Source organism: Mustela putorius, unplaced genomic scaffold, assembly GCF_011764305.1.
Source record: "Mustela putorius furo isolate JIRA1106 unplaced genomic scaffold, ASM1176430v1.1 tig00000868_pilon_pilon_pilon, whole genome shotgun sequence".
In the NCBI taxonomy this organism is placed as follows: Eukaryota; Metazoa; Chordata; class Mammalia; order Carnivora; family Mustelidae; genus Mustela; species Mustela putorius.
Window position 1 is genome coordinate 5,260,409 of NW_025421502.1, and position 27,383 is coordinate 5,287,791.

Below are 27,383 nucleotides of genomic sequence, written 5' to 3' on the forward strand. Positions count from 1 at the left end.
TAAAATTAGTCATTTCACTTTCTTACTTAAAATCTTTTAGTGACTTTGCACTGTTCTTATAACAACAGCCCAAATCTTAACCTGACCTTGCAAAGGTTGGCCCTTGTCTTTTCTCTTTTCTGATAGAAGGTATTCAGCCAGGAATGTTTCATCTCCTGTTTACCTAAATAACTCCTGCTTTTCCTTTAGAATTCAGCTCAACCATCACTTCCTTAGGGAAGCCCTTAATGTCCAAATGCTCTTGACTTGGCCAGTTTCCCTTTTACACTCTTCCAGTGTGACTAGAACGTCTTCTGTTTGCAGTTATTACAGTTTTAAGTGTACATGCATTTGTGTGATTCCTTAATTAGTATTGGTCTCCATTACCAGATCTTAAACTCCATGAGGACAGAGATCAGGTCTGTTTCTACTATTGTATCGCCAATCCCAAGCACAATGCCTGGTTCATGATAGATGTTATATAATATTTACTGGCTAAAAGGATTATAATTTAAAATGAGATATCAGTTTTTATATACTCAATTAGCAAGGGTATTTCTTTTTTTCTTTCATTTAAATTCTGTTAACAAACAATAACTGTAACTGTTTGTTAACAGAATTTAAATGAAAGAAAAAAAGAAATACCCTTGCTATTTGTTAACAGAATTTAAATGAAAGAAAAAAAGAAATACCCTTGCTAATTGAGGGTATAACTGTATAACTGTATAACTGTTTGTTAACTGTTTGTTAGTTAACAAACAGTTCAGTATTGTTTCAGGTGTAGAATTTCAGTGGTTCATCATTTTATACATAACACCCAGTGCTCATCATAAGAAGTGCCCTCCTTAATACCCATCACTCATCTATCCTATCCATCTCCTAGCTCCCTCTCTCAGCCCTTGGTTTGTTCTCCACAGTTAAGAATCTCTCATGATTTGTTTTCTCCTCTCTCTTTTTCCTTCCTGAATATTCATTGGTTTTGTTACTTAAATTCCACATATGAGTGACATCATATGGTATTTATCTTTCTCTGATTTATTTTGCTTAGCATATTATACTCTAGCTCCACCCAGGTCATTGCAAACAGCAAAATTTCATTCTTTTTGACAGCTAAGTAGTATTCCATTATATATATACACCACCTCTTCTTTATCCATTCAACAGCTGATTGGCTTTTGGGCTCTCTCTGTAGTCTGTTATTATTGATAATGCTGCTATAGACATCGGGGTGCATGTATTCCTTCAAATGTATATTTTTGTATCCTTTGAGTAAATACCTAGTAATGCAATTGCTGGATCATAGGGTAGTTCTATTTTTAGCTTTCTGAGGAACTGTTATACTGTTCTCCAGAGTGGTTGCGCCAGCTTACATTCTCACCAACAGCTCAAGAGAGTTCCCCTTTCTTTGCATCTTGCCAACACCTGTTTTTTCCTATGTTGTTAGTTTCAGCCATTCTGACAGGTAAGGTGTTATCTCATCATGGTTTTGATTTGTATTTCCTTGATGATGAGTGATGTTGAACACCTTTTCATGTGTGTCTGTTGTCCATCTGTATGTCTTCTTAGAAAAAATGTCTATTCATATCTTCTGCCCATTTCTTAACTGGATTATCTGTTTCTAGAGTGTTGAGTTTGATAAGTTCTTTATAGATTTTGGATATTAGCCCTTCATCAAATGTTATTAAAAATATCCTCTCCCATTCAGTAGACTGCCTTTTAGTTTTGTTGATTGTTTCCTTCACTATGCAGAAGATTTTTATCTTGCTAAGTCCCAATAGTTCATTTTTGCTTTTGTTTCCCTTGTCCCTGGTAACGTGTCTAGTAAGAAACTGCTGTAGCCAAGGCCAAAGAGCTTGTTGCTTGTATTCTTCTCTAGAGTTTTGATGGTTTCCTATCTCACATATGGGTGTTTCATTAGCAAGGATATTTCTAAAGACAGCCCTGAGTATGAGCAAGGGTTGGAAAAATGGTCAAAGTTAACAGTAAATTTTTTTTTTTCTGGGCGGCCATTCTGCAACATTCATCAGACAGTTTGGAACAGTTTTATTATCCAATACACAGAGATTGCTTAAATAAACTAAGATGTATCTACACATTGAAATATGATTGAGCATCAAAAATAACATTGAGGAAGCACCAAAAATAACATTAAAGACATGAAAAGACATCCACAATAAAGGATGATGCGGGGGGAGAAGCAGGTTATAAAACCACATGTATCGTATGATTCCATTTCTATAAATAAAGAGCCATAGAAAAATGTCTCAAGGTAAATAGTAGTGTGAAAAGGGTTATTTCTAGGTAGTAGAATCACAGGTATTTTTTGTATTCCTATTTTTGCTTATCTGTATTTTGTGCAAAAAAAAAAAAAAAAACCTACCCAGTTTATAATAAGAAAATGGGAGACTTAGAAAAAGAATCACACCAAGTTGCTATAATGATATTCTGTAGATTCAAAGAAAGTCTGTTAATTAGAGGTAAGAAAACAATTTTTCTCAGTGACCGTCTATAATTCTATAATGTTCCTTTTCTGTTTTTCTCATCATGACTACAAATTAAAGGATATTTGAGGGAACTAGCAATGAGTAGATTGGATAAAGACTGAAACTACCTATGTGAATACTAAAAATGTAAGAACAAAAGAGTTTAATCCCAATAAACCAATATCATATAAACTGTAGCATTTAAAGGAAAGTATGTTGTATATTTATATTAATTACTTTTAGAATTAAAATAAGGATTTATCTTAAACATTAAAAAAACATTATATAATAATCATCTTCTTGGACTTAATATTTATGTAAGTATTATTATATTATCCAAAAAAATTATTTCAATGCTCATAAAACTTGTAATTAGATTCTTACTAAACTTTTGTCTATGAGACAGTCTTTAAGTGGTTTCAGTCATGTCCCATTTACTTAATTTTCAACCATAGTCGTAAATTAAAATCAAACCTTAGCACACTACACTGCTGACTTATTGAGCTCATTCACCTTCACAGTTTCATTTGAGACCTTACTGGAATAAACAAAAGCAAAGACTAACTGCAAATGTATCTTTGGAGGGGCGCCTGGGTGGCTTGGTTGGTTGGGCGACCCTTTGGCTCAGGTCATGATCCCGGAGTTCTGGGATGGAGTCCCGCATCAGGCTCCCAACTCCATGGGGAGTCTGCTTCTCTCTCTGACCTTCTCTCCTCTCATGCTCTCTCATCTCTCTCTCTCTCAAATATAAATAAATAAACATTTTTTTTAAAAAGAAGTATCTTTGGAACTTTTTGATTAAGTCTCGAACTAGAAAGGGCTTTAGTGGTGTGGCCATCAGTTGTCATAAAACAATCACATGACAAAACCATCTACAAAAAAGCAGCTTATTTATTTTAGGATGACAGCAAATTATTTAGGAACCTAGACAGGAAAATCACTCATTCTGAATTCTGGAAAATATTCAGGAATTTGGAAATATTTGTATAAAGCTTGCTCATTTTTGTTTAATTCATCCTATCCAATTTTAGCAGGGAAATTCTATTTATTCAAACTAACCATAATTAATATCGGGTGTTATTTTTGTGTCCAACATGTGGTTGTAGTATAATTTTATGTTTGAGGCTATGTGAAATAATACCTCATGAGAATTAGATCATTAGACTATGAAGAAATATTAAAAGCCTTGGGTGAGGGTTTTGGAACTAGCATTGGAAATAAATATCAATTTATTATTTTTTAAATTCAGGATTACTTCTAATACATTTATTTTAGGGCCAGATGTTTATGACTTCCATGACAAAATAACACCTGTTTTTTCTAGTTATTAATTATTAAGAAGTACAGTAATGAACTAATTTTTTAAATGAAAAATGCCTTATTTGAAATAAATCACACCAGAGCTATTCAAATAAGCCTTGAAAAGTACTTTATACTTAATAAGCAGTAAGGGAATGGCCATTTTATAATGCAAATGGAACATTATTTACTAATCTTTTTACAATAATTCAAAAGTAAGCATTCTTCTTCATCTGCATAGACTTCTTGCATCATGTGCTCAAAAAATGGAAGACTTAGGGTCTTTTTGATTAAAACAAAATACTCAGTACTTGTCACTAGGCATATATTAAGCAAATGAAAGGTACTAGCTTGCATGACATGAAGCTTTATCTTCAAGATTTTATTTATTTATTTGTCAGAGAGAGAGGAGCGAGAGTGAGCACAGGCAGACAGAGTAGCAGGCAGAGGCAGAGGGAGAAGCAGGCTCCCTGCCAAGCAAGGAGCCCGATGTGGGACTCGATCCCAGGACGCCGGGATCATGACCTGGGCCGAAGGCAGCTGCTTAACCAACTGAGCCACCCAGGCGTCCCTAAGCTTTATCTTCAGATAAGAACATGTTCTCAATAGAAAGATTCAGTAATTCTAAGTCATGCATTTCATTGAAACAGTTATAAACAGATGGACAAAGCAACACACACACACACACACACACACACACACACACGCCAGTCAATTTTTGTAGAGATGGATGAGCAGTTACATGCAATCAATGCAAAAACAGAAAAACCAAAACTTCCTCACAGATAGGCAAAAGCAATGTAGGGTATCTTAGTTGAAAGATATAGATACAATCTGGATCTCAGAAGGATGAGAAATGTGCATGAACCTAATGACAGCCTGGTGAATTGTGAAGTAGAAAAGAGAACAGAAAGAAAAGTTATCTTCAGAGTTAGTGTTTCTGATAAGGCAGTCATTATCAATGAGGGAGTGCTGATAGGAAAACAGGAGAGATTAGGAGAGGATAACAGGGCCTGTTCCTCAGTGTGGGAATTACAGACAGTAAAGGTCTTTTTGTCAATGTCTACATGGGATATATAATCTATATTCTATTTTATATTCTGTAAAGAAAGTTTTTAGTGGGAATAACCACTAAATTTAGAGGATTAGGACCAAGAATAGCAACATTTCTTCTAAATGGGGCTGAAGGAATGAGAAATTTGGGAAAGCATCTCTTTAGTTTGATTTGTTCCTCTCTTGTCCTTTCTGTTTCCCATTTTAAAATTGCTATTGCCTAGAGAATGTAGGTCCCTTTAATACCTAAAGTATAATTATCTGGTCAAGGGAGATAAAAGTTTTCATCCATATAAGCTCAGTAAGATAGAAGGCTCCAGTTTGAACCCAAGACCAGAAACTCGCTTAGTTTTCATTAAATCTTGAGAATTAAATACATGCCTGGCGTTATACTAGGTGCTAACACAACAGTTATATTAACCTGTTTTAACCAAACTAAAAATAATGCAATTTAGGCATCTCTCCAGATTTCAGAACTCTGTAGATCAGTTAGAAGAAATAATTTCCAGAAAAGGAATTGGGCCTAAAATTAACTAGTTTATTACTTCCCTGGGAAGGAAAATGCCATGATCCTTTACTTCTAGTAATACGCCATTCTAGATATTATATAGAAAGTACAACAAAGAGAAAAAGAAAGAACTTGTCGATGGTATCAAACAGAGAGAACAAGCCATTATCTGATTATCCCACCTGTCAACTAGATATTCCCAGTTGAGCTGAATCCAATTCCAGGCCATATTCTTCCCATAGCTGTTGTATGAGATATATCGGATAACTGTAAACACGTCCTGAGTTTTAATAAGGTTTGGGTCCTTGAGCAAATCTAAATATCTAAGAAAATACAAACAGAAAAACAATTCAAAATGTTAACTATTGGGCGCTTGGGTGGCTCAGTGGGTTACGCCGCTGCCTTCGGCTCGGGTCATGATCTCAGGGTCCTGGGATCGAGTCCCACATCGGGCTCTCTGCTTGGCAGGGAGCCTGCTTCCCTTCCTCTCTCTCTGCCTGCCTCTCTACTTACTTGTGATCTCTCTCTGTCAAATAATTACATAAAATCTTTAAAAAAGAAAAAAAGTTAACTATTAACTTTTTAAAAATTAACTGAATTTATTGTATACAAGCACTTCACCCATTTACCTATTATCCCCTTGAACTTCAAAATTTTAAAAAACCAATAAATTAAGGGAAAGTATTTATACTTTTATTTTCTAAAGAATAACAGTTACATCTTATTTGTTTTTCCCTAAATTGTAAGAAACAACCTTCTAAAGCAATTTATATGGTTAGATTAATTAGCTCTAATTATAGTTTAATGCAAAGAAGTCCAAGATAAATTAAGTGACCAAATTGACAGATTTTTATCAACTGCATGCCATGGCTGTACCTAGAAGGAATATCTTGACATACTCTAGACCATTCAACTTCCAGAAACTGCACTTTAGTGATAGTCCTGAATTTTTGTGTAACTTATCACTCATCCTCTAATTCACAAGAGTCTTGGTAAGACATGTAAGCACTTGCTAATTTTCTCACCAGATAATCAGCACAGTGGCATCAAAATAATGGATCAATATGATATTTTATGGAATGGCAAAATGATCAAGTTCTTGATAGATTATTTTAGAGCCAAGAGCAGAAGAATGGACATCTACCCTAATGCAAGATGGTGAAGGAGTATTGCTGGCTTTGTTTCTGGTAATCCTTACAAATTGGCTATTGCATCATAATTTCCTATTTATATTCTGCCTTGTTCATGACCTATATGTTTCTCAAGGATAGATATCATGCCTTATTCATTTTTATTCCCACAATTTATATACCTACACATAGAAAGGACATCCTATATGTTGGTTAAGTCAATGCAGTAAATAACTCAGAAACCATAACTAGGCAACAAATGAATTAGGGCAGATGCTAGTTGATTTGGGGCATGTGTGTAGGCAGAAGATTCATAGATGTGCTTCAAGCAGTCTTTCTGAGTGGGAATATAAATATATTTTTTGTGTATGTGTGCATATTGTGGCACATACTCCTTCTCTGATGACAGAAACCAGTTTGTTCTGGGTTTTGGATCAAGGTCTCCTTGATCCTAGGGAAGTAGGTAGGCTCCTACCCCAGCCTCAGAGTATGATGATGGCCCAAATCAGTCAAAGGAATTCAAGTTCATCCTCTCTGGCAAATGACCAAGAGGTAGACCTAGAGTATAACCCAGAATGATCAGGTGTGATTCAGTTCTGGTTATGAGGGGAAGCGAAAATAACTCACCTTTAGCATAAAAGACAAAGCCTTATGAGAAGGAACTCCTTTGTCCTTGCTCTTCTTTCACTAAACATATTTGTGTGAAGACAAACTGTTTGGAGCTCTAGAGGTTATGAGACATCCAACATGTTGAGGATGACAGAAAGAAAAACGCCCCAGGTCCTGAATCACAATGTTGAACCACTGCTCACAACTAGAAACTGCGGACTCCCAGAGTGTTTTCATGTGAGATTACATTTCTTTATTCCACTCTTACATGGATATTTTGTTTCTTGCTGGGAAAATAAGTTTTAATAGATGTTCTTGAAAACGTATCCTACTTTAATTCACATCTTAAAGTGACCATGACACATAAACCATCAAATGCCACTCATATGAATGAAAAAAAAAAAAAAAACTTACCTTGACAAAAGAGTAACATTCTTCACTGATGCTAATCCGTACAACAGTTTTTCTTTTTCCTGAGCTAATGAAGTTTTCTGGTATTGATCAAGAGTGTAGTTCCATGAAGTCTCATTGCCAGAGTTCTGCATTCCATACCGATATACCAGAAGCCTGAGATTTACAGGAAGCCTAGAAGAAGAAACAACGTTTCAGAGATTTTTATTCTTCATTTCTAAATTTGAGGTCCTCTAGAAATGAGCACATAAACAGTCACCTTACAGTCCCACTTAGCCACTGCTGAAATAATTGGGTAGCATTGTCCAGGGCTTCTTGATCTCCCATTTTGCACGCAAACCCTAACACGGAGGCACGGAGCAACCTTAAAAACAAACACAAAGCGGGGGCTGTGAGCACTTTTTAACATGTTTTAACACATACAAACAAATATTAAATGAAAATTAGTTTTAAAAATGTAAGAAATAACTTTTTAATGTGGCCTCCGTCGTCCTTCCATCCCAGAAGATCTGCAATGGGCTTCACTTGACTTTGAAAGTATTTCTGAAATTAAAGCACCATGTACAATGAGTAATAATTTACTATTTATCAACAGTTCCTCATTTATTATAATCTATAGCCCCCTGTTGTAATCTTCTTCCCTACTAGTTCAGAGAACTTTGGGCCTCTCCTTAGTAAAGAGATGTTTTCAGTTCTTACAACATGGAAAATTTGCTTCAGTTCTGAAGATAAGAACATCCTGGATCATTCTCTAATGTTTTAAAAAATTTGGGGTAAGCTCCTTTTAACCTCTACTTTTTAGTTAACATTTGTAAGAAATGGAGTAATGCCTGACATACTTATTGCGCTAAGAAGATTAATCAAGTATTGATGAAATAAAAATACTGATAACTAATATATATATGCCACCTTTGGGTTTACAAAGGGTGTTTATTTTATATGACCTACACTATCTCTATTGCCGTAGGCAAGGATGGACCGACATTCCTATTGTATGAAGGAAATGAAGACCACAAATATTAAATCGTTTGTCCAGTTATTGTCCAGGAATAAGGAAACAAAATGTTATATATTAGTAAGAATAAATTCATTTTAACATAGATAAATCCATTGAAAATAGGATCTAATTAGTATTTTATCTATTGTAACAAGAGAATATATTGTACTATATTCTTTCTAACACTAAAATATATTGTAAAGTGGTATACTGAACCAGAAATACTGGCACATTTCAAGTTGGAAAAAAAAAGAAATAGTATCTTTTTGGTTGGACTAGTTGTGTCATTGTACTTTCCTTTAATTTCACTTGGCACATGGATATGCTCTTGCTCTTGTATCTCTCAGAAGTTCCTTGACTCAGAAATCTCCTTATTCTGCTCACTGCTATAAATTTACTGTCATAAGATATAGCATTAATATTACCTCAATCACAGGATATAGCTCTTTATCATCTTCAAACATGCTAATAATATAGGTTACAGCTGAAATTGCTCTCTGCCATGGTAAAAAGTCTTCTTCCATTCTGAGATACTTGGTCAGGTTTAGAGCCATCTTATAATCTAGAAGTTGAGCTCTAAGGAAGAGAAAAAAAAACATTAATTAAAAACTATAGACTAAAAACAAAACAAATCAACCATACACTAGTACTCATTTGACTAAAAGTACTAATATGGAAATCATAGAATTCAATGTTAATGAGAATCCTTCTATTAAGCAGTTAAGAAAATGCATTTATTTGGGGGGACACAATCAAAGAAGTTTGTTCACAATAATATCTTAGTGCTTTCATATATTCAATAGTAAAGAGGAAGACAGAACATTAAAAAGTACATTTGAAAAATTGCTGAGGAGAAATTCTGGATAAAACTAAAGCCATTTAGCTATAGTTAATATTGATGGATAGACACAAGCCGATTATAATGTACAAATGTGGGGCACCTGGATGGCTCAGTGGGTTAGGTGTCTGACTCTTGATTTTGGCTCAGGTCATGATCTCAGTGTTGTAGGATCAAGCCCCACATTGGGCTCCAGGCTGAGCAAGGAGTCTACTTGAGATTCTCTCTAAATATATAAATAAATAAATCTTTAAAAAATACTTTATAAGAGGGCCACCTGGGTGGCTCAGTGGGTTAAGCCTCTGCCTTCAGCTCAGGTCATGATCTCAGGGTCCTGGGATTGAGCCTTGCATCAGGCTCTCTGATCAGCGGGGAGTCTGCTTCCTCCTCTCTCTGCCTGCCTCTCTGCCTACCTGTGATCTCTCTCTTTGTCAAATAAATAAATAAAATCTTTTAAAAAATACTTTATAAGAAAATAATATATATAAATTTCCCATGATAAATATATCTTATTAAAATGACTTACCTTTGATATGAAAAGGAGACATAACAATACTCACAAATTATGAATGCATAAAACATTCCAGTTGAACTAGTTTTTCCCCTTAAAACATTTCCTTTTCATACTTTCTCCCAATATTGACAAAAAAATGGATTTTGTTCCTTCACAAAATTTGAAGTTTCTATTGACACTTCAAAGTTTAAAGAATCCAATTTCTTCCTCCTTAAAAGGGATTCCAGAACCTTTTGAAATACTGTTCTCAGAAACCTGTTATGTCTCAAATTTTAGCCTAGGTTTAAAAAAAAAAACCTGAGATGGGAATTCTGCCTTTTCAAACCCACATTTTGAAAGTTTAAATTAAAGAATAAATTTTGAATTTTTGAATTGGTTATACTGATGCATTGAATGCTACTATGTTTGAAAGTATTTTGTGAATGAAGAATGAATTATATCTTGATTTCTCCCCAAGAGTTTGATTAGAGGTTGAACTAGTAGTATTGGACAGATAGATAAGAATGAGAATTTTGACATCGTTTGATTTTTACTAATGAGATATGATACAGTGCTTGTTTTCAGTGCAGAAAGCTGACTTCTTCTATTTTCTCAGGTCCTGATCTTATTTAGAAAGAATTATATTTAGTAGCATGCAGCCTCCCTTAATAAAAGCTCTATTAAATAATATTAAGAAATGGAATGTTTTCTTGAGAATGTCTGTTAAGGAAGAAAAATTATAAAATTTTGTGTTGATATTTGAGACTTGAGAATTTTCTAATTTTAATGATTCCCTGGTGGATAGAACGTTAACTATGTCCAGCTGATGATTTTAAGGTGTTTATGACGAATAATTATTGTTCTCAGGATCAATTTAGCAAAGAGAATAATGAAAGTTTAGGAAGAATGAGCATTTGGTCAGAAACCAGGTGGTCTGTACATTTCAGGTAGGTGAAAAGATTAAAGGGAATGGGTCTTGGTTACCAGGGCCAGAAGAACTAGCTAATTAGGTAGCAGAAGTAGTAGTAAGAAGGGAATCCAGTTATCCAAAAATCAGAGATTCTGAGGAAATACTGTGTATTCAAATATTGAAAATCAATATCCTATCCTATTGTCTTATTTTTCCAGCAGGCTTGATAACTATACAACAGTTCCATTTTGGTATCTCTTGTTTTCTTTAAGTCTGAGTCATATGGTCAGAACATCAGACTGGGAGTGATTTTTTGCTGGTTATTACAAGGATAAAATTTGAGAGTTTAGCTGAGATATTTTTCATTTCCCACAAATAATGTTACTCTGTAGCTCCTACTGGTCGTATTTGATTCTCCAGAAGAAGAGCAGTATCATTTAGAACTATGATTCTCAAAGTGGAGCATCTATCAACAACACCTGGAAAGTTCATTAAATCACATATTCTGGCCCCTCCCCATCCCCCCACCCAGAGTTTCTGATTTAGCAGTTTTGGAATAGGGCCAAAGAATTTGCATTTCTCATAAGCTCCCTGGGCAGTGTTGATACTGGTGGGACCCCATGTGAAGACCTGGTTTTGAGAACAAAGACATCTATAGTGCCCTTCTCAGATCCGTGCTTGGTTGGCTCACAGCTGCCACCCTCTTCAGAGAAGAGCACTTGGCCAAATATATCCATCTTGCCTAAGAGGGAATGCAATACCTCACCCCAGGCCATTAATTCTCTGATTCAGGAAGGCAACAAGCCAGCCTGCTTCCTTCAAGTTAGACCCACTTTATAGCATAATTCATAGTTTTCTAGTGGAATCTGGCAAAGCTAGACTCCATTTGAGACCATATCATGGCTCAGCTTTTTATCCCCACCCCACCCTCTTTTTCATACTCCCTATCTCATGAGAGCACTCTCTCAATAACCTACATGTACATGAACCTTTTCATATACTGCTTCTAGGGAGCTCAATCTAAGACAGCATTCTTAAGCAACTTTGAGTCTCAAACTCCATTTGTTAAATCCACAGGCATACAGCAGTTCTGAAAGCCAGATATGATAAGAATTTTATTTTATTTTATTTTACTTTAAAGATTTTTGAGGGGTGCCTGGGTGGCTAAGTTGTTTAAGCATCTGATTTTAGCTCAAGTCACGATCCCAGGGTTCTGGGATCGAGTCCCATGTCAGGCTCCCTGCTCAGTGGGAAGTCTGCTTTTCCCCTTCTTTCTGCCCCTCTCCCTTGCTTGTGCTCTTTCTTTCCCTCTCTCTCTCTCTCAAATGAATGAATAAAATCTTTAAAAAAAAATTTTTTATTTGAGAGAGTGAGTGAGAGAGAGAGAGCAGGAGTGGGAAGAGGGAGAGAGAGAAGCAGAATCCCCATTGAGCAGGGAGCCTGATGCGGGGCTCAATCCCAGGACTCTGATCATGACCTGAGCCAAAGACAGATGCTTAACCAACTAAGTCATCCAGGCATCTCAATAATTTTCATTATTTAAAAATCTTCTATCAATCTAGTAAAAGCCCAGCCTGAGGGACTCAAATAATAGAACTGTCCTATCATCTGGAGAAGTTAGAGGCTCTAAGTTAAAGACAGCTCCCACCAGACTCGATGGATAAAAGGACAAATGGGTCTAATGAGAGAATTCTTGCCCTCCTATCTTGGGCTGAGACACCCAGGAAGTTTGGGGGAATCGTATAACTATCGTATAAACCAGGCTTCCCTGGGTGTGACCTGGAAGTACATTCCAGTCCTCAGAGAAGCTGACTTAAGCATAGTGTCTTATCAAACATCGCTCTTCACTGGGACATTAGAAACGGTTTGGAGAAGTGTCTAGGTTGATGCAGCTGACCCCATGTGCTCGTTTCCCAGCAGAGTCTTTGGTGGTGTGGAGAATTTCAAAAAATCCCCATTGTGTCTGATTTCTCAGTGTTCACTTGCCAATTAAATTCATATTTCTGGCTCATAATAGTCTTTTTGCAAAGAACTGGGTCCTTTTGGAGTCTTTCTGATTACCCTACTTTTCCTTTCTCTAAAAGGCAGCATGAGGATGGGGATGGGGGTGCAGGTAGGAGGGTGAAGTTGCTTATCCAGTTCTGTGTTGTGCTCTGGTTACCTCTACAAACACCTGTAAAAACCAGTAAGACCAGTGACCCTAGAGGTCTGTAATCTTGGTGTGGCTGATATTCACTTGGTGGCCTTTATTTGCTAACTTGGTTCTCACCTCAGATATCATTGGAGCCTCTGCTGTGTGAGGCGGGGCTAAAATTCTGCTTGGATCATTAGCTTAGGTGGCCTTTTAAGCCACCCTTTCCTCATCTAGAGACTCCTGCTCCCACCCACGGACCTGTTAGCTAGTGCTCTCTGCTTTGCCTTATGTTATTCCTCGCGCCTCTCCTGGCTTTACCACACAGTGGGCTACAAGAGCACAATCCAAGCTATTGAAAAGGAAAACCCTACTGTAACCGGTGGACAAAAAAGGATTCTTTCTGTCTCTGTTTTGGCAAGGCCCTTTGCTAACCCCCAAACGAGGCTTGTTGGCCTGAGCCCCAAAGATGCAGACCCACCAAAATAGAACTAACATGGTCAGGAGAGATTTTTGTGACCCTTAGTTGATAACCCATCACCAGCCTATTAAAGACGTTGGAGAAGCTAGGGGCAGAAGGAGACATTTTAACAGAGGGCTTCAGGGGATCACGGTCAGGGTGCTGGGAATGCTCTTCTCCCACGGGGGAGAGGAGGATACAGGAGGCTTTTCACCTCACTTCAAGCCTAAGAAAAGGGGTTGTAGTGAAAACACTGGAAGAGTTTTACCTGTGTATCATGGAGTTTGGAGACACAGTGGCCTGGTGTCTGATACCCTGAGAAATCTAAAGGATAAGAAACTACGGGTGACTATGGCTCTAACTTCAGAGTAAAGAGATAAGACTGTGTGGGCTGGCCCAGACATTGTTGGGGGAAAAGATATATGAACACTTCTTTTGGACCAGATGTGGTTCAGAGGTTTTCACTCACCCACCTCAAGGAACTGCAAGAGAAAGTTCTTAGCAATCAAAATGAGTATGGATGGCAAGTACTCCAAGAAAACATCACATAGAAAAGTCAATATTAAACATCTTCAAAGTCCAGAGAGGACCAAATGTAGACAGCATGTCAGGATCTTTCCTTCCCTTCACCTGCTCTCCTTCCCTGCTCTCCTGGCCTTAGCCCTGGAGGAGTCAGAGGCAGCCTGGCAAGTGAGGAGCAGAAGTTCCGTGCAACAAGATGGTGAAGACGTCAAGCACTTTGTTCCCACTGCAGGTGGCTGGCCTGACACCAGTCTGAGTTGGGGACAGGGAGGAACTTTAAATGCAGTTGATAACTCCGATGGTTTTACGGGACTGGGCTCACACTCAAACTGAGCCTGTCTGGAAGACTCGAAGTGGCTGGGAGAATTTTTATTCCTTGTCTTGAGCAAATGTGCCTATCTGGATATTCATCTGGGGCAGTAAGAGTACTAGCTCCTCAAATCTGGGGACAAGGGAATCAAGAAAATGTTTATATTTAGATGTGCTCTTTTACTCTGCTTAAGAAACATGATAGTTAACATTTCTTTTTGAACACCCAAGTGGTACTGTATAAATTCTTATCCTACCACAGGCGCTTACCTGTTCAACTACATGTTTCTCCTTTTTTCTCCCTAAAGCTTCTGAGTGAACTGCACTTAGCTGTAGCCAACACCGGTGGACTTGACTTCTCTGAGTCCTGTTTCCCTCATGTGTTACAGAAGGAAATTGGGTGATAACTAAATAGCTCTGCTGATAGCTCAGGTATTTTCCAGATCGGTTGCTGTGTGATTCTACATATTTTTTGGTTTTCAAGTGAGTCTCACATTCTTCACTTCCATATCCAAAATTTTATGGGGGCTATGGCCAAGGAGCTGAGCAAATGCAAGAAAATCTTTCAATTGTGCGAATTATTTGCTTTATACGCAGTACCCAAGAGAGACCTGTTCAAAAGGCTTTCATTTCTTAAGCCAAGAAGAACTGTCTGCATTGTGTTGTGATGGGAATTAAATTATAAAGATTTTGTAGTTCTGTGTAATTTCTAAGAGCCAAGATGCCAAGCTTTGGATAAGGTCATGATGCGTTTCTAGGAGAGTTTTCCCTCTAAAGAATTCTTAATTGTTCTATTGTATTTTAAAATGTTGATTATCTTCCTTTACCACTTAAGTTCCCAGGCCTCTGCAGTGTCTGGTACAGTCAAGTGGTATACTTTATAAAGCACTTGCTATGGGCCAGACATTATTTGGGGTGCTTTATGTGCATTATTTCATTTGTTTCTTACAAAAGAAATTTTATAAGGTCTTATAATTTTATAAGTCTTATAAGGTCATCTCCATTTTACTCATAAGGAAATCGAGTCAGAGATTGGTTAAGAAATTTACTCAGGTTATACAGAACCAAGATCTGAATTGTTTCAGAGCCTGTTTTGTAACCCTATCCATTCCTTCCTTAAAAAATGTCAAGAAGGTTTTCTGACTTCCAGTATCTCATCTAGGAAGTCTGTAGTAAATAGTTCTCCCATGCCTTTAGTGCTGGTATACTATCTTTTGGACATGTGTTCGGCTCATATTTAATGAGCTTCTGTCATGGGCCAGTCACAGTTAGGAACTGGGAATAAAATGCACAGGAACACGATCTGGGTGCCTACCCTCACATAACTGACGGTTTGGTAGGTAAGATAGACAGTTAATACGAAATGACAGCATAACATTATGGCTAAACACAAGGGCCCGCAAAAGGGACACCCAATCCAAAGAAAGGGGCGTGAAGGCTTTTTGAAGAAGTAGCAGCTCATTCTCAGTACACTGCATGTATCTAGGAGGAGGCTACTACAAAGCCAGAAAAACCTACTGTTTGTGTCCCTAGCTCCTATAGAAGTACCAGAAATTCAACAAAAATCTGTTGAATTAGTGGTGTCAGACTACTTAAAAACAAACAAACAAAAAAACAAACCCCCAAAATCTCAAAGATAGTATGGTTACTACTCCTTCATTCCCCTAATCAATGTTGATTTTTTTTTTCTAAGTGTAGGTCACCTTCAGGCCATGAAAACAAAAAAAAAATCCAGTTTCTTAGGCGGTACCTTAATTCTGATCAATCCTAGAGTACCATGTCTCATTCTTCTTACCCTGATGGCCTGAACAAGAATTGACAACTCTAGCCATAAACTCATACAGTGGGCTTAGGCTCATAGAAGTAAGTTAGTGAAACACATTGTTGTTTCATTAAATCGAATTATGAAGGTGCACTTCTGAACATTTGCAAATGTCACTCCTAATTAGCTCAAGGACTTTGATACAGATGAACCCTGCTCAAAGTCAGTATGGTAGGTGAGCTTTTGTGTGTCTGCTAACAGCAAATTGCAGTAGCTTGGCTATGATGTTTATGCGAGTTTTATAAAAAAGAGAGTTAAGGAAGACAATAATGTTATAAATAGTGACTTTGGCTATTTTAAACTATAATTAATACTTAAACTTTATGGCAATTCATCAAGAAAATAGATTTATGAAAAAATCCACAGTATTTTAAATAGCCCAATCTCATTCCAAAACTCACCTTGCCAAGGCAAAAGCATCGTCAATAAGACTTGCACGGTCAGCAGAAGAAAAGTCCTGAAAAGAAGAAGAAAAAGAGGTAAGTAGCACAATTCCTAAACCAAAGCATGTTGAGAAAGTTAATATCATGAAGATTCTGTTCTTAGAGCAAAAATAAAACAATTCATGACTACTGCTAGTCTTACCGTGTGGTTGCTGGAGAGATGGGTAGCTATCCCTTCCCAAGTTGGTACTTCATAATTTACACGATAAAACCCAATATGATCTGGGTTTATTTTGAGAAAAGCATTTCCAGCAGGATTCAAAGTGATTCCTGTGGTAGTAAATAAACACTAATGAGAAACATGTTTGCATATACTGTAAACACAGAGAAATTAGGCCCAGAGGGTCAGAAGAAAAGAAAAGAAAAGAAATATCAACTGAAGGAGTCAAGTTTGATTTGGATCCAAAGCCCCAAAGCCTAATTCTTATTTAGTTGCCTAATTTTAGAATGTCACTGTAGCACATGAGCTGAAGAAGAATAACTAATGTAAATAAGTGTCCTGTGATTTGTGACTTATACTCCTTACTGGTAGAAGCTTGCCAAATGAGTGAAATAATTCTGTGCTTTTCAATCCTCCAACAGAAGAAAACAATGCCAAAAGACAAAGAGGTCCTTGCTTTTGGGGGTAGTCCATACAATGCTAACCATGATGAATTAATTACACAAAGAGTACTCATTGGGCAGCCTGGGGAGGGGATAAAAATGTAAACATCTAAAAGAATACTTTATTAAAATCAACATTCAAATTGATGGCATTGCCTATTGCCTAGCAAAATAATGATTTGAGATCAGTAATGCTTTTAAAATGTCAAGAAGGCCTGCAGTGGAACTGAAATCCAAATACAGCATTCTCGATTTTGTAATCTGTGTCATACTGGCTCTTCTCATTTTATTTATCTTTGTGAAGTCTTCTCTTTCCTTATTTCAATTGATTACATCAATGCTTTTCATCAAAGGATTTGCCAAATTAACTCTCTTTCTAAAGTAGCACCCAGTATTTACACAGGGCTCTAGCATATAGATTTGTAGAGGCTCAACATTGAAGGAACAGAGACTTCTGTTTGAGGTTAAAAAAAAATTCACGTAAAATAGTAACTGTGCTCTGACATGACCAGTTTTCATTAGTTAGCATTGTTTCTGTACTTTTTAATTCATACACTCTTTTGTTTGCAAGGACAATATACACTTTAAATAATTGTGCAGGAATACTGCATCTATTGAGAAATTTCAAATAGTTTAATGTAGTGGTGCTGTAAAGATGAGATCCTGGAAAATGGAAGATGAGGCTCGAAATAGAGTCTAGAGCTCTGGAGTACAAGAACCACGTGCCATGAGAAGGAATCCGTCTCCTGAAAGATGGTCAGATAGAAAAGATCTTTAAGCAGGGAAATAACATGCTCAGGTGTGCTTTCTAGAGAGATAATTTTGATGGTGGTACGAGAGATATATTGGAAGGAGATTTTAAAGTCTCCCATAATCATCCAAGGCAAGAGGGAAGGAGGGCTTACTCCAATGTGGGGGTAATGAAAAAAAGAAAAAAGGTGATGTTTTCAAGACACATCACGGGTAAAATCGACAGTTGGCTTTCTTACTTGAGTGGACGGTCAGAGGAGGGGGAAATGGCTCGGATGATCGGATAAGTAATGATGCTGCCATTACAGAATAGAGGCAGATGAGTTAGTTTGGGAGGGAAGAAGATTTAAACTTTGGAAGTGTTCACAAGGTTTGGAAGACATCCAGAACACAGTAGTTTTTCATAATATATGAGTAAGCTTTCCAACAAGACAATACCTTTTTTTTTTTTTTTAGGAATGTTCAGAGTAGGTGCTTGACAAATTATAAACCTTTACCTCATTCATGCAGTATTTATCTTTCTTTGTCATTCTCCCATGGACAAGTTGTTGAAAGGAAGCTAATCTTTTGGCAACTGTGCGCTTTGAATGTTTGTATCTGGAGGAGAGCCTCTTGCTAAGCACAGACCCATACGTTAATAAGAAAAAGAGCATGAACTTTTGAGTCTGACAGATCTAGGACAAAACCCTCGCTCTGTGACTAACTAGCTGTGTGATCTTGGCCAAATCACTTGACCTCTCTCTGTCCCTGTTCACCATAAGGGAAATAGGGATAAAAATCCCTCACAGGGCTGTTGTGAAGATTAAATAAGATAACATCGGTAAAGTGTTGGTCACACAGTTATTTGTCCAACAGATGGTAGCTATCCTCATTATTATGAAAGGGGATATGCCGCAGTTCTATAAATAGTGAGGCGAATATAAATAACATTGAGAAGTTCCTGGCAATCCATCTAAATACTGCAGTATTTCAGTGTGCTTTATATATACCTAGTTAAGCCTGTCTAGAGTTACTGTGATTTTTCTCACTTTATAGATGAGGAAGCTGAGATCCAGGAAGTCAGTAATTATGGACTTTCCAAGTTCATGCTACTTTCCCAACAGTTGTTAACAGCAACATACTGTTGGGTTGTTTAGCTACACAGTGAGGGACATAGGCCAAGAATACTGGTGCCCACTCCTGGCAGCACATGGGAGTCCGCGCGTATTAGGTTTCCTTTCATTGCTCCACTTACTATTGTTTCTCTAATCATAATGGTCCTATGTGTTCTTTACAGTTCCAAATATGTATTTGGAAAATACAAAAAAGTATAATGAAGAATAAAAAAATTATGATTATGACACACTGAAAGCTCAGGTGATGGTTAGCTTTTTTTAGCAATAAAGTATTTTTGGGGTGAGGTACATCTATTGTTTATTAGACATCATCGCACACTTAACAGACTATAGTATAGAGTAAACATAATTTTTACACTATGCACTGGGGAGCCAAAAAATTCTTTGACTTACTTTATTGCCATATTCACTCTGTTGTGGTAGCCTAGAAGCAAACCCACAGTATCTCTTTGGTATGCCTGTATTCTGTTTTATATAAATAATCATTAAAAAACTTTAGACAACTAGACAGCTCTTGTGATAGCTTGATAATTCTAGAGAAAGAAGTATTTTTCTTTAGTGATGTAGATGCTTTGTTGCGTTGATCCTTTAAGCAAGTTATTTTTCAGTTTAAAATTAGTTTATATCTTATTAAGTTTTATGAATCATTTGCTAGCAAAACAGTTGAAAAATACAAGAGTAGTATTTTTTTTTTTTTACCAATGACACACTATTTGTACTTGGGGAGCTAAAAATTTCTAGTAGGTTGCACTATCAGAATTTAGGATCAAGGAAGAAAATTTTAATCTCTAAAACTAAGTCTGACATGATCTATTGTAAAATGAATTGATTATACATTTGTGGTAATGTTTTCAACAAATTATTTAAGGAACTATTTAAGAAATAGTAATCATTATGTTAGTAACAATTACAGAGTCCCCCCTAAATATCAGCAAGTTGCCTAGAGAATTTCCCTAAAAAGAATGGTATTGATAAACAGGAATCTGGAAAAATGCAACCTGGCTACCTGGTGATGGTTTTGGTGATTGGGAAGAAATAATTGCAAAGAAGAGTTTAGATAGTGAAGGTCTGTTAGAGTGTCTCAGTCTGCAGAGGGAAGGGGATGCACAGTTGAGCTCGTACATGTATTCCAGATTTTTTAACAGATTTCCTCCTGTAGAGAACAATGTATGTGTTAGTTATTTACTGCACTATTCTCTCTTCCTCCCTGGGTATATAGCTAGACTATATTTATTAGCCTCCCTTGCAGTTAGGTAGCAACATGGGATTGACAACTGGACACAAAGTGTGGGCAGAAGTAATAGATGCACTTCTCGACCTGCACCCTTCCTTATCTTCCCCTGTCTTCTGGTCAGATGCAAAGATCCAGCAGAGGAATTTGAGGTCTAGGAAGCACTGGAGCCATAAGAAGGAGGAAGACAGGATTTCTAAGTTACTATTTGGCAGTGAACTACCTGGGAAAGATGGCAGGTCAGGAATACCTCCATTGGACTTTTGCATGAATGAAAAACTTTCATTACATCAAAATAGCCTCTAAATGCAATAATTAGACTCCCCTGGTTATTGCAGTATATGAAGCTATCACAGCTTGATGAAATCTCTGAAATAATTGATCTACCTTAACTGTCTCTTTATTCTTATTAAGTAAACTTTCTTCCTGGAAGGAGATACCTAATTAGCTGACATGAGTATTCTGGTTCACCTTGGCCAGTATATTTTTATTTATATAAATTAACAAATTAGCATTCTTATATGTTTGCTTTGTGTGAATAAATCTTCCAAGCCTTGGTTGACCAGGGCTGAATTGATGAAACTGAGCTTCTGAATCTGCAAAACTGAATTCATAATGATCCAATCAAAATTCAAACATCCCATGAGGCTCAGCTTGAAAGAATGAAGAAAGTCTCTCTTTCTCTTTGTTATTAAATTAAAAAACATATGCCCATAATTATTTTGACATGAAACATTTAAATATAACTACCATGAGATTCTAGTAATATTCTATTTATGTGTAGTCAGAATTTGGTTATCTAAATCATCCAGAATGTATCCTTAGATCTGTAAGAGTCATCGAAAGTCTATACAATTTCCTATGGCCTAGGCCTTCTCCTAGACCCTATACATTTAAGAATATCTATTTTAAAATACTGTGTTTTAGTAAGATTAGTTATCTGACATCACGTGATAACCTTCAAGTCTTCTAAATGTTAGAAAGCCACAGATTAAAAAGCAAAAAAGGCTATATACTACTAAATGTAAATACACTGATAAAGAACAGCTGGTACTAAAGATAGAGGCACAATTAAAGTATCTAAGACATTCTCCAACAGCACCTCAGTCTGTGGGCAAACAAGCCTCCATTAAGCAAGGACTTACTAAACTCTTAGTAAGTCTTAAGATGTGCACAGAACCTGACCTGCCATCAAGGAGTATGATGTAAAGGTCATATCTCCAAGGAGTTTGTCATTTACTTAAAAAAGAAAAGAGAGAGCAAATGAAGATTAAATAACTATGTGATACTCAAAATATAAAGTAGTAATACTAGGAATAAAGTAGGATTGATTAAGCCAATAGCACAAAATATACTGTAAACAGTGAGAAGAGAGATGACACAGGGCAGGCTGGAATAGCCGGAGAAGGAAGGGTCTGTGATAGAGATCCTCTTCTTTTGTTCTAAATTACATGTTTAATTTTTTTAATGTTTAAGACATCATGTGCAACACAAATGTAAAGAAATGGCCTTGAGGGAAGTCCCAACATTGCCTGGGAAATTTCTGACTGATGAATCATCAAAGAAACCAAGAAGAGGGAGGTAGGGCTGGTAACCTGAGCTGACTGCCCATTCAGTGCACTTGGGATGTGTTTGTCATCTGTGCTCTGAGCTGAGAGCTGAAGATGTCCCCAGACAGGAAACAGGAACTTATTGCATAGCCTAAAAATGGAGCAGGCACTTTGAAGTAGGAAGAGATGTCTAGTTTGCTTCTGGCTCAGTGAGCCGTCATGATTCTGAAGTTTCAGATAAAGACAGGTCTGTCATCAAAACTCTGTGAACATTGCAGCCTCTTCATTCTTTCACTCATTCATTCAATAAACAATTACTGGGTAACAGCTGACGACATAGAACCACCACAACCAAAATAAATAAGCTCCATTTCCTTAAGAAATATTCTATGTGGGAGGGGAAAGACAACTAAGCCCATAGTTAGAGCCAAAAAAATGTGTTCAATATAAAGACAAAGGGATGCAGTTGCTGGCAGAGCCTTCTGCCCTCACTTTCCTACTAGTATTCTCTGTCCAGAGCAGAGTTCTTAACCACACCTGGTCAAGCCGATCATCCATTTAAATACTACCTTTTCCCTCTAGCCCTCAGCCTAGACATGCTTTTCTTTATTAACCTTTCCTGAACCCCTGAATCTGGGCTGGTCTTTCTTCAGCGAGCCCTCTTGGCTCTTAGCATACCAGGCACTCATGACTCTCATTTGCCTACTGACTTGTCCGTCTGTGCCCTCACTAGACAGTAAGTACCAAAAGGGTAAGGGATTTTTTTCTCCCTCAGCATTATCTCCATGTCTACCCCTGTGTCTGGCTCTTGGGAAGAAGTTAGCTCTTGGTAAATACTTCCCTGAAAGAACTAATTAACTGATTGATTGACTGATTGATTAATAAGGATTAAATTTATTATTCAAATATTCCCTCTTATAAGTACCTAACAGCAAAAGTGAACCAAAAAACCTACTGAATTCACAGAAAAATCTGTACAGAAATGTTTATAGCACCATTAACAGCCAAAAAGTAGAAATAATCCAAATGCTCATCAACTGATAAATAGATGAATGGGAGGTGGAAATTGATATGATATAAGTATAATTTATCAGTAAAAAGGAAAGAAGTACCGATACATGCCACCACATGGACGAACCTTGAAAACATTACCCTAAGTGAAAGAAAACACTCATAAAGTACCACACATATCATTCTAATTATATGAAATGTCCCAAATAGGCAAATGTATGCAGACAGAAAGTAGCAGCTGCTTAAGGCTGGGGGTGTGGGAGATAGAGGGAGTGATAGCTAAAGCATGGGGTTTCTTTTTGAGGTGATTAAAATGCTTTAAATTTGACTATGGTGATGGTAACACATATCTGCAAATGTAATAAAAACCACTGGATTCTACACTTTAAATGGGTGAATTGCATAATGCGTGACTTTTATCTCAATAAAAAAATCAACCCTCTAGGTATAGGATAAAAATTTACTTGCTAGGGGAAATCATACCTAATTAATATTTTAGAATATTTTACAGGAGCAAATAGGCATATGTAAATAAAGGATAAATGATTTACCTTATTTTTATCCCTAAGAAGCCACAGGTGAAAAGCGCATGCCAACCGCTTTTCTGAAACCAATGCTGCGTGGGATGGGGTGAGAAGAGTATCATTTGTCTTAGAAAAAAGTGATTTGGAAACCTAAAACAAGTACAGTGGTAAAAGTGTAAAAAGGAGGAATCTTCTGGGACGGATGCTAAAACCTGCCCTATTATTTCTGTCAGTAATCTGGAGGAAAGAACATGTGATAAGGCCTCCTTGTTTTAATATTAACAAAATTTTTTCAAGAAAGGAAAAGACAAACCAAGGGAGATAGAATACAGAAATATATTAACAGTTGATTTAAGTGAGCAGAGCAGTCACAGCTGAGTTTTAACACAGGCACAAGTCAAGTAATTCATTAAGGGAGCTGGATGGATGGATGGATGGATGGATGGATGGAAATATGTATAGATAGTGCCTTGAGCTACTGGGGACAATTTACAACTTAGAAAAGATAATTTGGAATCATTCAAGATTCTAATGTCAAACTGAATTGGAAAAATGATAGGTCTAATTTAATGTCAGCATTTTAAGAAACCAGGCTTGTCACGTAACATTTTAAGAAATTCCATGATTTACTTCTGTGATACAAAGAAAAAAAAAAGTAGAAGAAAGAAAAAAAGGAAAGGAGGGAAGAAATGAAGAAGGGGAAAAGAAAAAGAGAAAACTTACACATCTATCATCCAATGGTTGGGTGTGTGACCCTTCTTTGGATATGGTATTTGTTAATTGTGTCAGTCATGGTAAATCATTAAAAAGAGTATCTCAAGGTAGAAAATTTCTCCTTGTAGATAAGGGCTTGAATTCATTGGAAGATTACTTAAGAGGTCTCTTTTAGCTTTAATGTATATCATAAGTTCCAGCTTCAGTGTTGTTTCTTTACACTTTACATTAGTTTAATGTGGTACATTAATTCAAAAGAAGAAATAATAAATCAATTGATGACATTTACCTCCTGTTTCTGACCTGTTGTAGAATGTAATACTTGATACATTATCTTCAGTCCATTTAACTGGAATATTCCATGTGTAACTAAAATTTTTTTAAGAGAAAAATTTAACTTTTATTAGTAAAAAACAAAAAAAAATTTCCAAAGTAAAAATACTTAAAAAGCAATAGACAAGCATGTTTTCCTCATAAATGATCATCCAGTATATAGGATACAGTTAATAGTTAATATAATACCCTTTAGTGATGAAAATAGGCCATATAACTACTTTCAATTTCTATAAATCTCAAAAATTTGGAACTTTGTATCAACAAACCAGCTAGGCATGAAAATTATTTCAATGAAATGCCTTGGGACTTTCAAAAAAGATGCCTCATAAATGTAAGACGTTACATGATAACATTGAGCTTTCACACACATACTTGCACATATTCTAATATGCTTAGTTTCTGTCAAGGAACACAAACCATTTTTCAAATTCAGAAGACAATCTTAAAATACCGTGCAGGGGATAACCCATTTTAGGAATTATGTCGAGACTTAAATTACACCACCACCATCCATCCCTTAAAGATTCTTATGTTCTTTCCCTATCCCCTGTTTTGCAGCATGTGAGTCAGGTGTGCTGCAAAGGAAAAAATCATCAGATAAGCATGTTTCGCATTTGTTTGTTATTGTTTTTTTGTTTGTTTGTTTTGTTTTGTTTTTTTTTTTTAGTGTTCTCATTAGCTACTTAGTATTTTCTTGTGGAGCAGGGAGAGGTGATTAGCTTTGTACTTTGGTACAATATATACTTAATATTTTAGTCTTGAAACCTCATGAAAGAGGTCTTAAATTGTTTTGACTGTTCTCATATCATGTACTATCAATCAGAAAATACAAGAGACCTAGAAAGAAGATGAATCTGTGTTTAGATTCAGGTTTCAATTCAAAGTTTGCCTTGTTTTTTTGTCATCTGTGATCATTCAAGCCCCCAACAGAGAATGGGGGATGATATTTCTCCTTTTCAAGATATAATAAAAATTTATGTAATTCAGGGAGAATACATTTTTTAAAAAGATTTATTTATTTATTTCAGAAAGAGAGAGTGCACGCTTGAGTGGAGAGAGGGGCAGAGGGAGAGGGAGACAAGCAGACTCCCGGCTGAACAAGGAGCCTGCTGCTGGCTCAATCCCGGGACCCTGAGATCAGGACCTGAGCCAAAATCAAGAGTCAGAAGCTCAACCGACTGAGCCCCATGGGGAGAACACATTTTGCCATCTACACAAAAGACGTAATCCTTTGTTTTTTAACTGGATTGAAATGTTTTATAAGATTGAGTTAGTAGATTTCTTTGAGGATTGTATTGCTGATGGAATGATTTTGGCTCTAAATTCTATAAAACCAATATATACATTGTTTCTTGGGTCATGTTGCAAGCATTGTCAGTGATCCAGTCTTATCCCCTTGAATCTCTTTGTCATTTTTCTAAACTCCAAACTCCAGTGTGCTCTCCTTGAGGACAGCTAATCTGGGTCTCTCAGTCAGAGGACTGCCCTCTAGCTGCCCAAGCAAGGAAAGCCAGAAGTTCCTTAGCTTTTACATTCTTGGATGCACCCCTTAAAGGCCAATGATGGAAGGGCAGGAGAATCTTCCTTGCCCCATTTGTCAGGAGCACTCTACAGTACTGTCTCCAGAGCCTCCCCCTGGACAGGTACCCTCCACAGCCCCAGCTCGCTCGACTGGACTCAATATTGCACTCTGCTGCCTGATACCCCACATCCCAGTCCCCTTAAAAACACTTCCTAGTGAGTAGCTTTCACCTGAATCATCACTTCAGAATCCGCTTTTAGGGAAGCTGACCTAAGAGTGATCCTTTGCAGCTTCTCAACGGACAAACAAGCACTTTTAAAGGTCCTATCCTACCTATATATTTCACTCTTTCACTGTTCTTTTGCTTTGGTAATGGCACATAAACTAACATTTCTTCCCTTCTCTACATTCCTCCAATGCTGACCTGACTGAAAGGACAGAGCACGCAAATGTCTGGATGTCCTCTGTGCACAGCCAGGATTTCATATTTTGACCATTCCCCCGTAAAACACGGTCTCTGGGACTACACTCTGCCTAAAAGTGGACATAAGATATACTACTAAGTTACGTTAAAAAAAAAAAATATTCTCTGAAGTCTGAAGGGATCGTAAGACTAAAAGGATCAAGGGTTGCGGCTATATAATTTCCTAAGTTTAGAATGCCTTATAGGATCTAATCTAATGTGAGTAAAATAATAGATTTGAGTACAAAATATCAATAAATGGAAATTACATAAATGGAGCGAGAGAGTCTTGTATATGTTACCTAAAATTTAGGAGGACCAGATTTCATTTTTAAAGGCAGAATCCAGTTTTTTGTATCTAACACTCCAATGAACTCTGGTGGTATTAAATATGGTCAACATAATTTTCACTAAAGAAATTGACTTTGATTGTCCCCAAAATAACTCGCCTACTCTCCTTTTCCCCCGTCTACATTGAGTGGATTCCTGAAGACATGTCCCTGATAGGGAATTCCCCCCAATGGAGACAAGAAATTTTTTTTTAAGTATTTATTTATTTGAGAGAGAGAGTGAGAGAAAATATGAGAGGGAGAAGGTCAGAGGGAGTAGTAGTCCTCAATCCCAGGACTCCAGAATCATGACCTGAGCCAAAGGCAGTCGCTTAATCAACTGAGCTACCCAGGCACCCAAAATTTGTTTATTTCTACCAGATGGTTGAGACCACACTGTTGAAACAATAACTTACAACACGTGTGGGCCATTTGCATTGTACAAAGTTTGTGGTCTGTAAGAATTCCCTAATCTTGGAATATTTAAGCAGTGAGAAGAAGGAGGAGGCCATTGAGTTCATAGTACAACTTAATCAACCACATTTCCCACCAGACAGAAATATACCTAGAGAGAGAGTGGGTTAACATTAGGGTTGGAGAAAGGGCTAATTCCTTTCTGGGGTCATTAGGGCATATGTTATGATCTAGGTTTTCAATCAAGTAAAAAATCATGAAGGATCACTTTTGATATAATGTTTTCTCTCTTATTTGTTCAGGAGCTGCTCTAGATTTTTAACAGATGTTCTCAACAGGATAGCACATGTTTTCTGGGCTTATTTTTCTATGCATATATAACTTTTTTTTTTATAAAAATGGAGCAAATAGATTGACTTTATGG

General features: G+C 36.9%; 1 protein-coding gene across 1 annotated transcript in view; it reads right to left on the reverse strand.

Annotated features, from left to right (window-relative positions):
- The window catches only part of LOC101682177 (glutamyl aminopeptidase), an 81,971-nt gene that overhangs the window by 5,923 nt on the left and 48,665 nt on the right, over nucleotides 1–27,383 (reverse strand). Inside the window, exons 11-18 of the mRNA XM_004748075.3 lie at nucleotides 24,185–24,264; nucleotides 16,540–16,667; nucleotides 16,356–16,411; nucleotides 8,895–9,045; nucleotides 7,942–8,015; nucleotides 7,732–7,836; nucleotides 7,476–7,646; nucleotides 5,505–5,645 (exon numbers count right to left, since the gene is read on the reverse strand). Coding sequence (XP_004748132.1) covers nucleotides 5,505–5,645; nucleotides 7,476–7,646; nucleotides 7,732–7,836; nucleotides 7,942–8,015; nucleotides 8,895–9,045; nucleotides 16,356–16,411; nucleotides 16,540–16,667; nucleotides 24,185–24,264 — 906 coding nt within the window. The remainder of the gene's footprint in view (nucleotides 1–5,504; nucleotides 5,646–7,475; nucleotides 7,647–7,731; nucleotides 7,837–7,941; nucleotides 8,016–8,894; nucleotides 9,046–16,355; nucleotides 16,412–16,539; nucleotides 16,668–24,184; nucleotides 24,265–27,383) is intronic.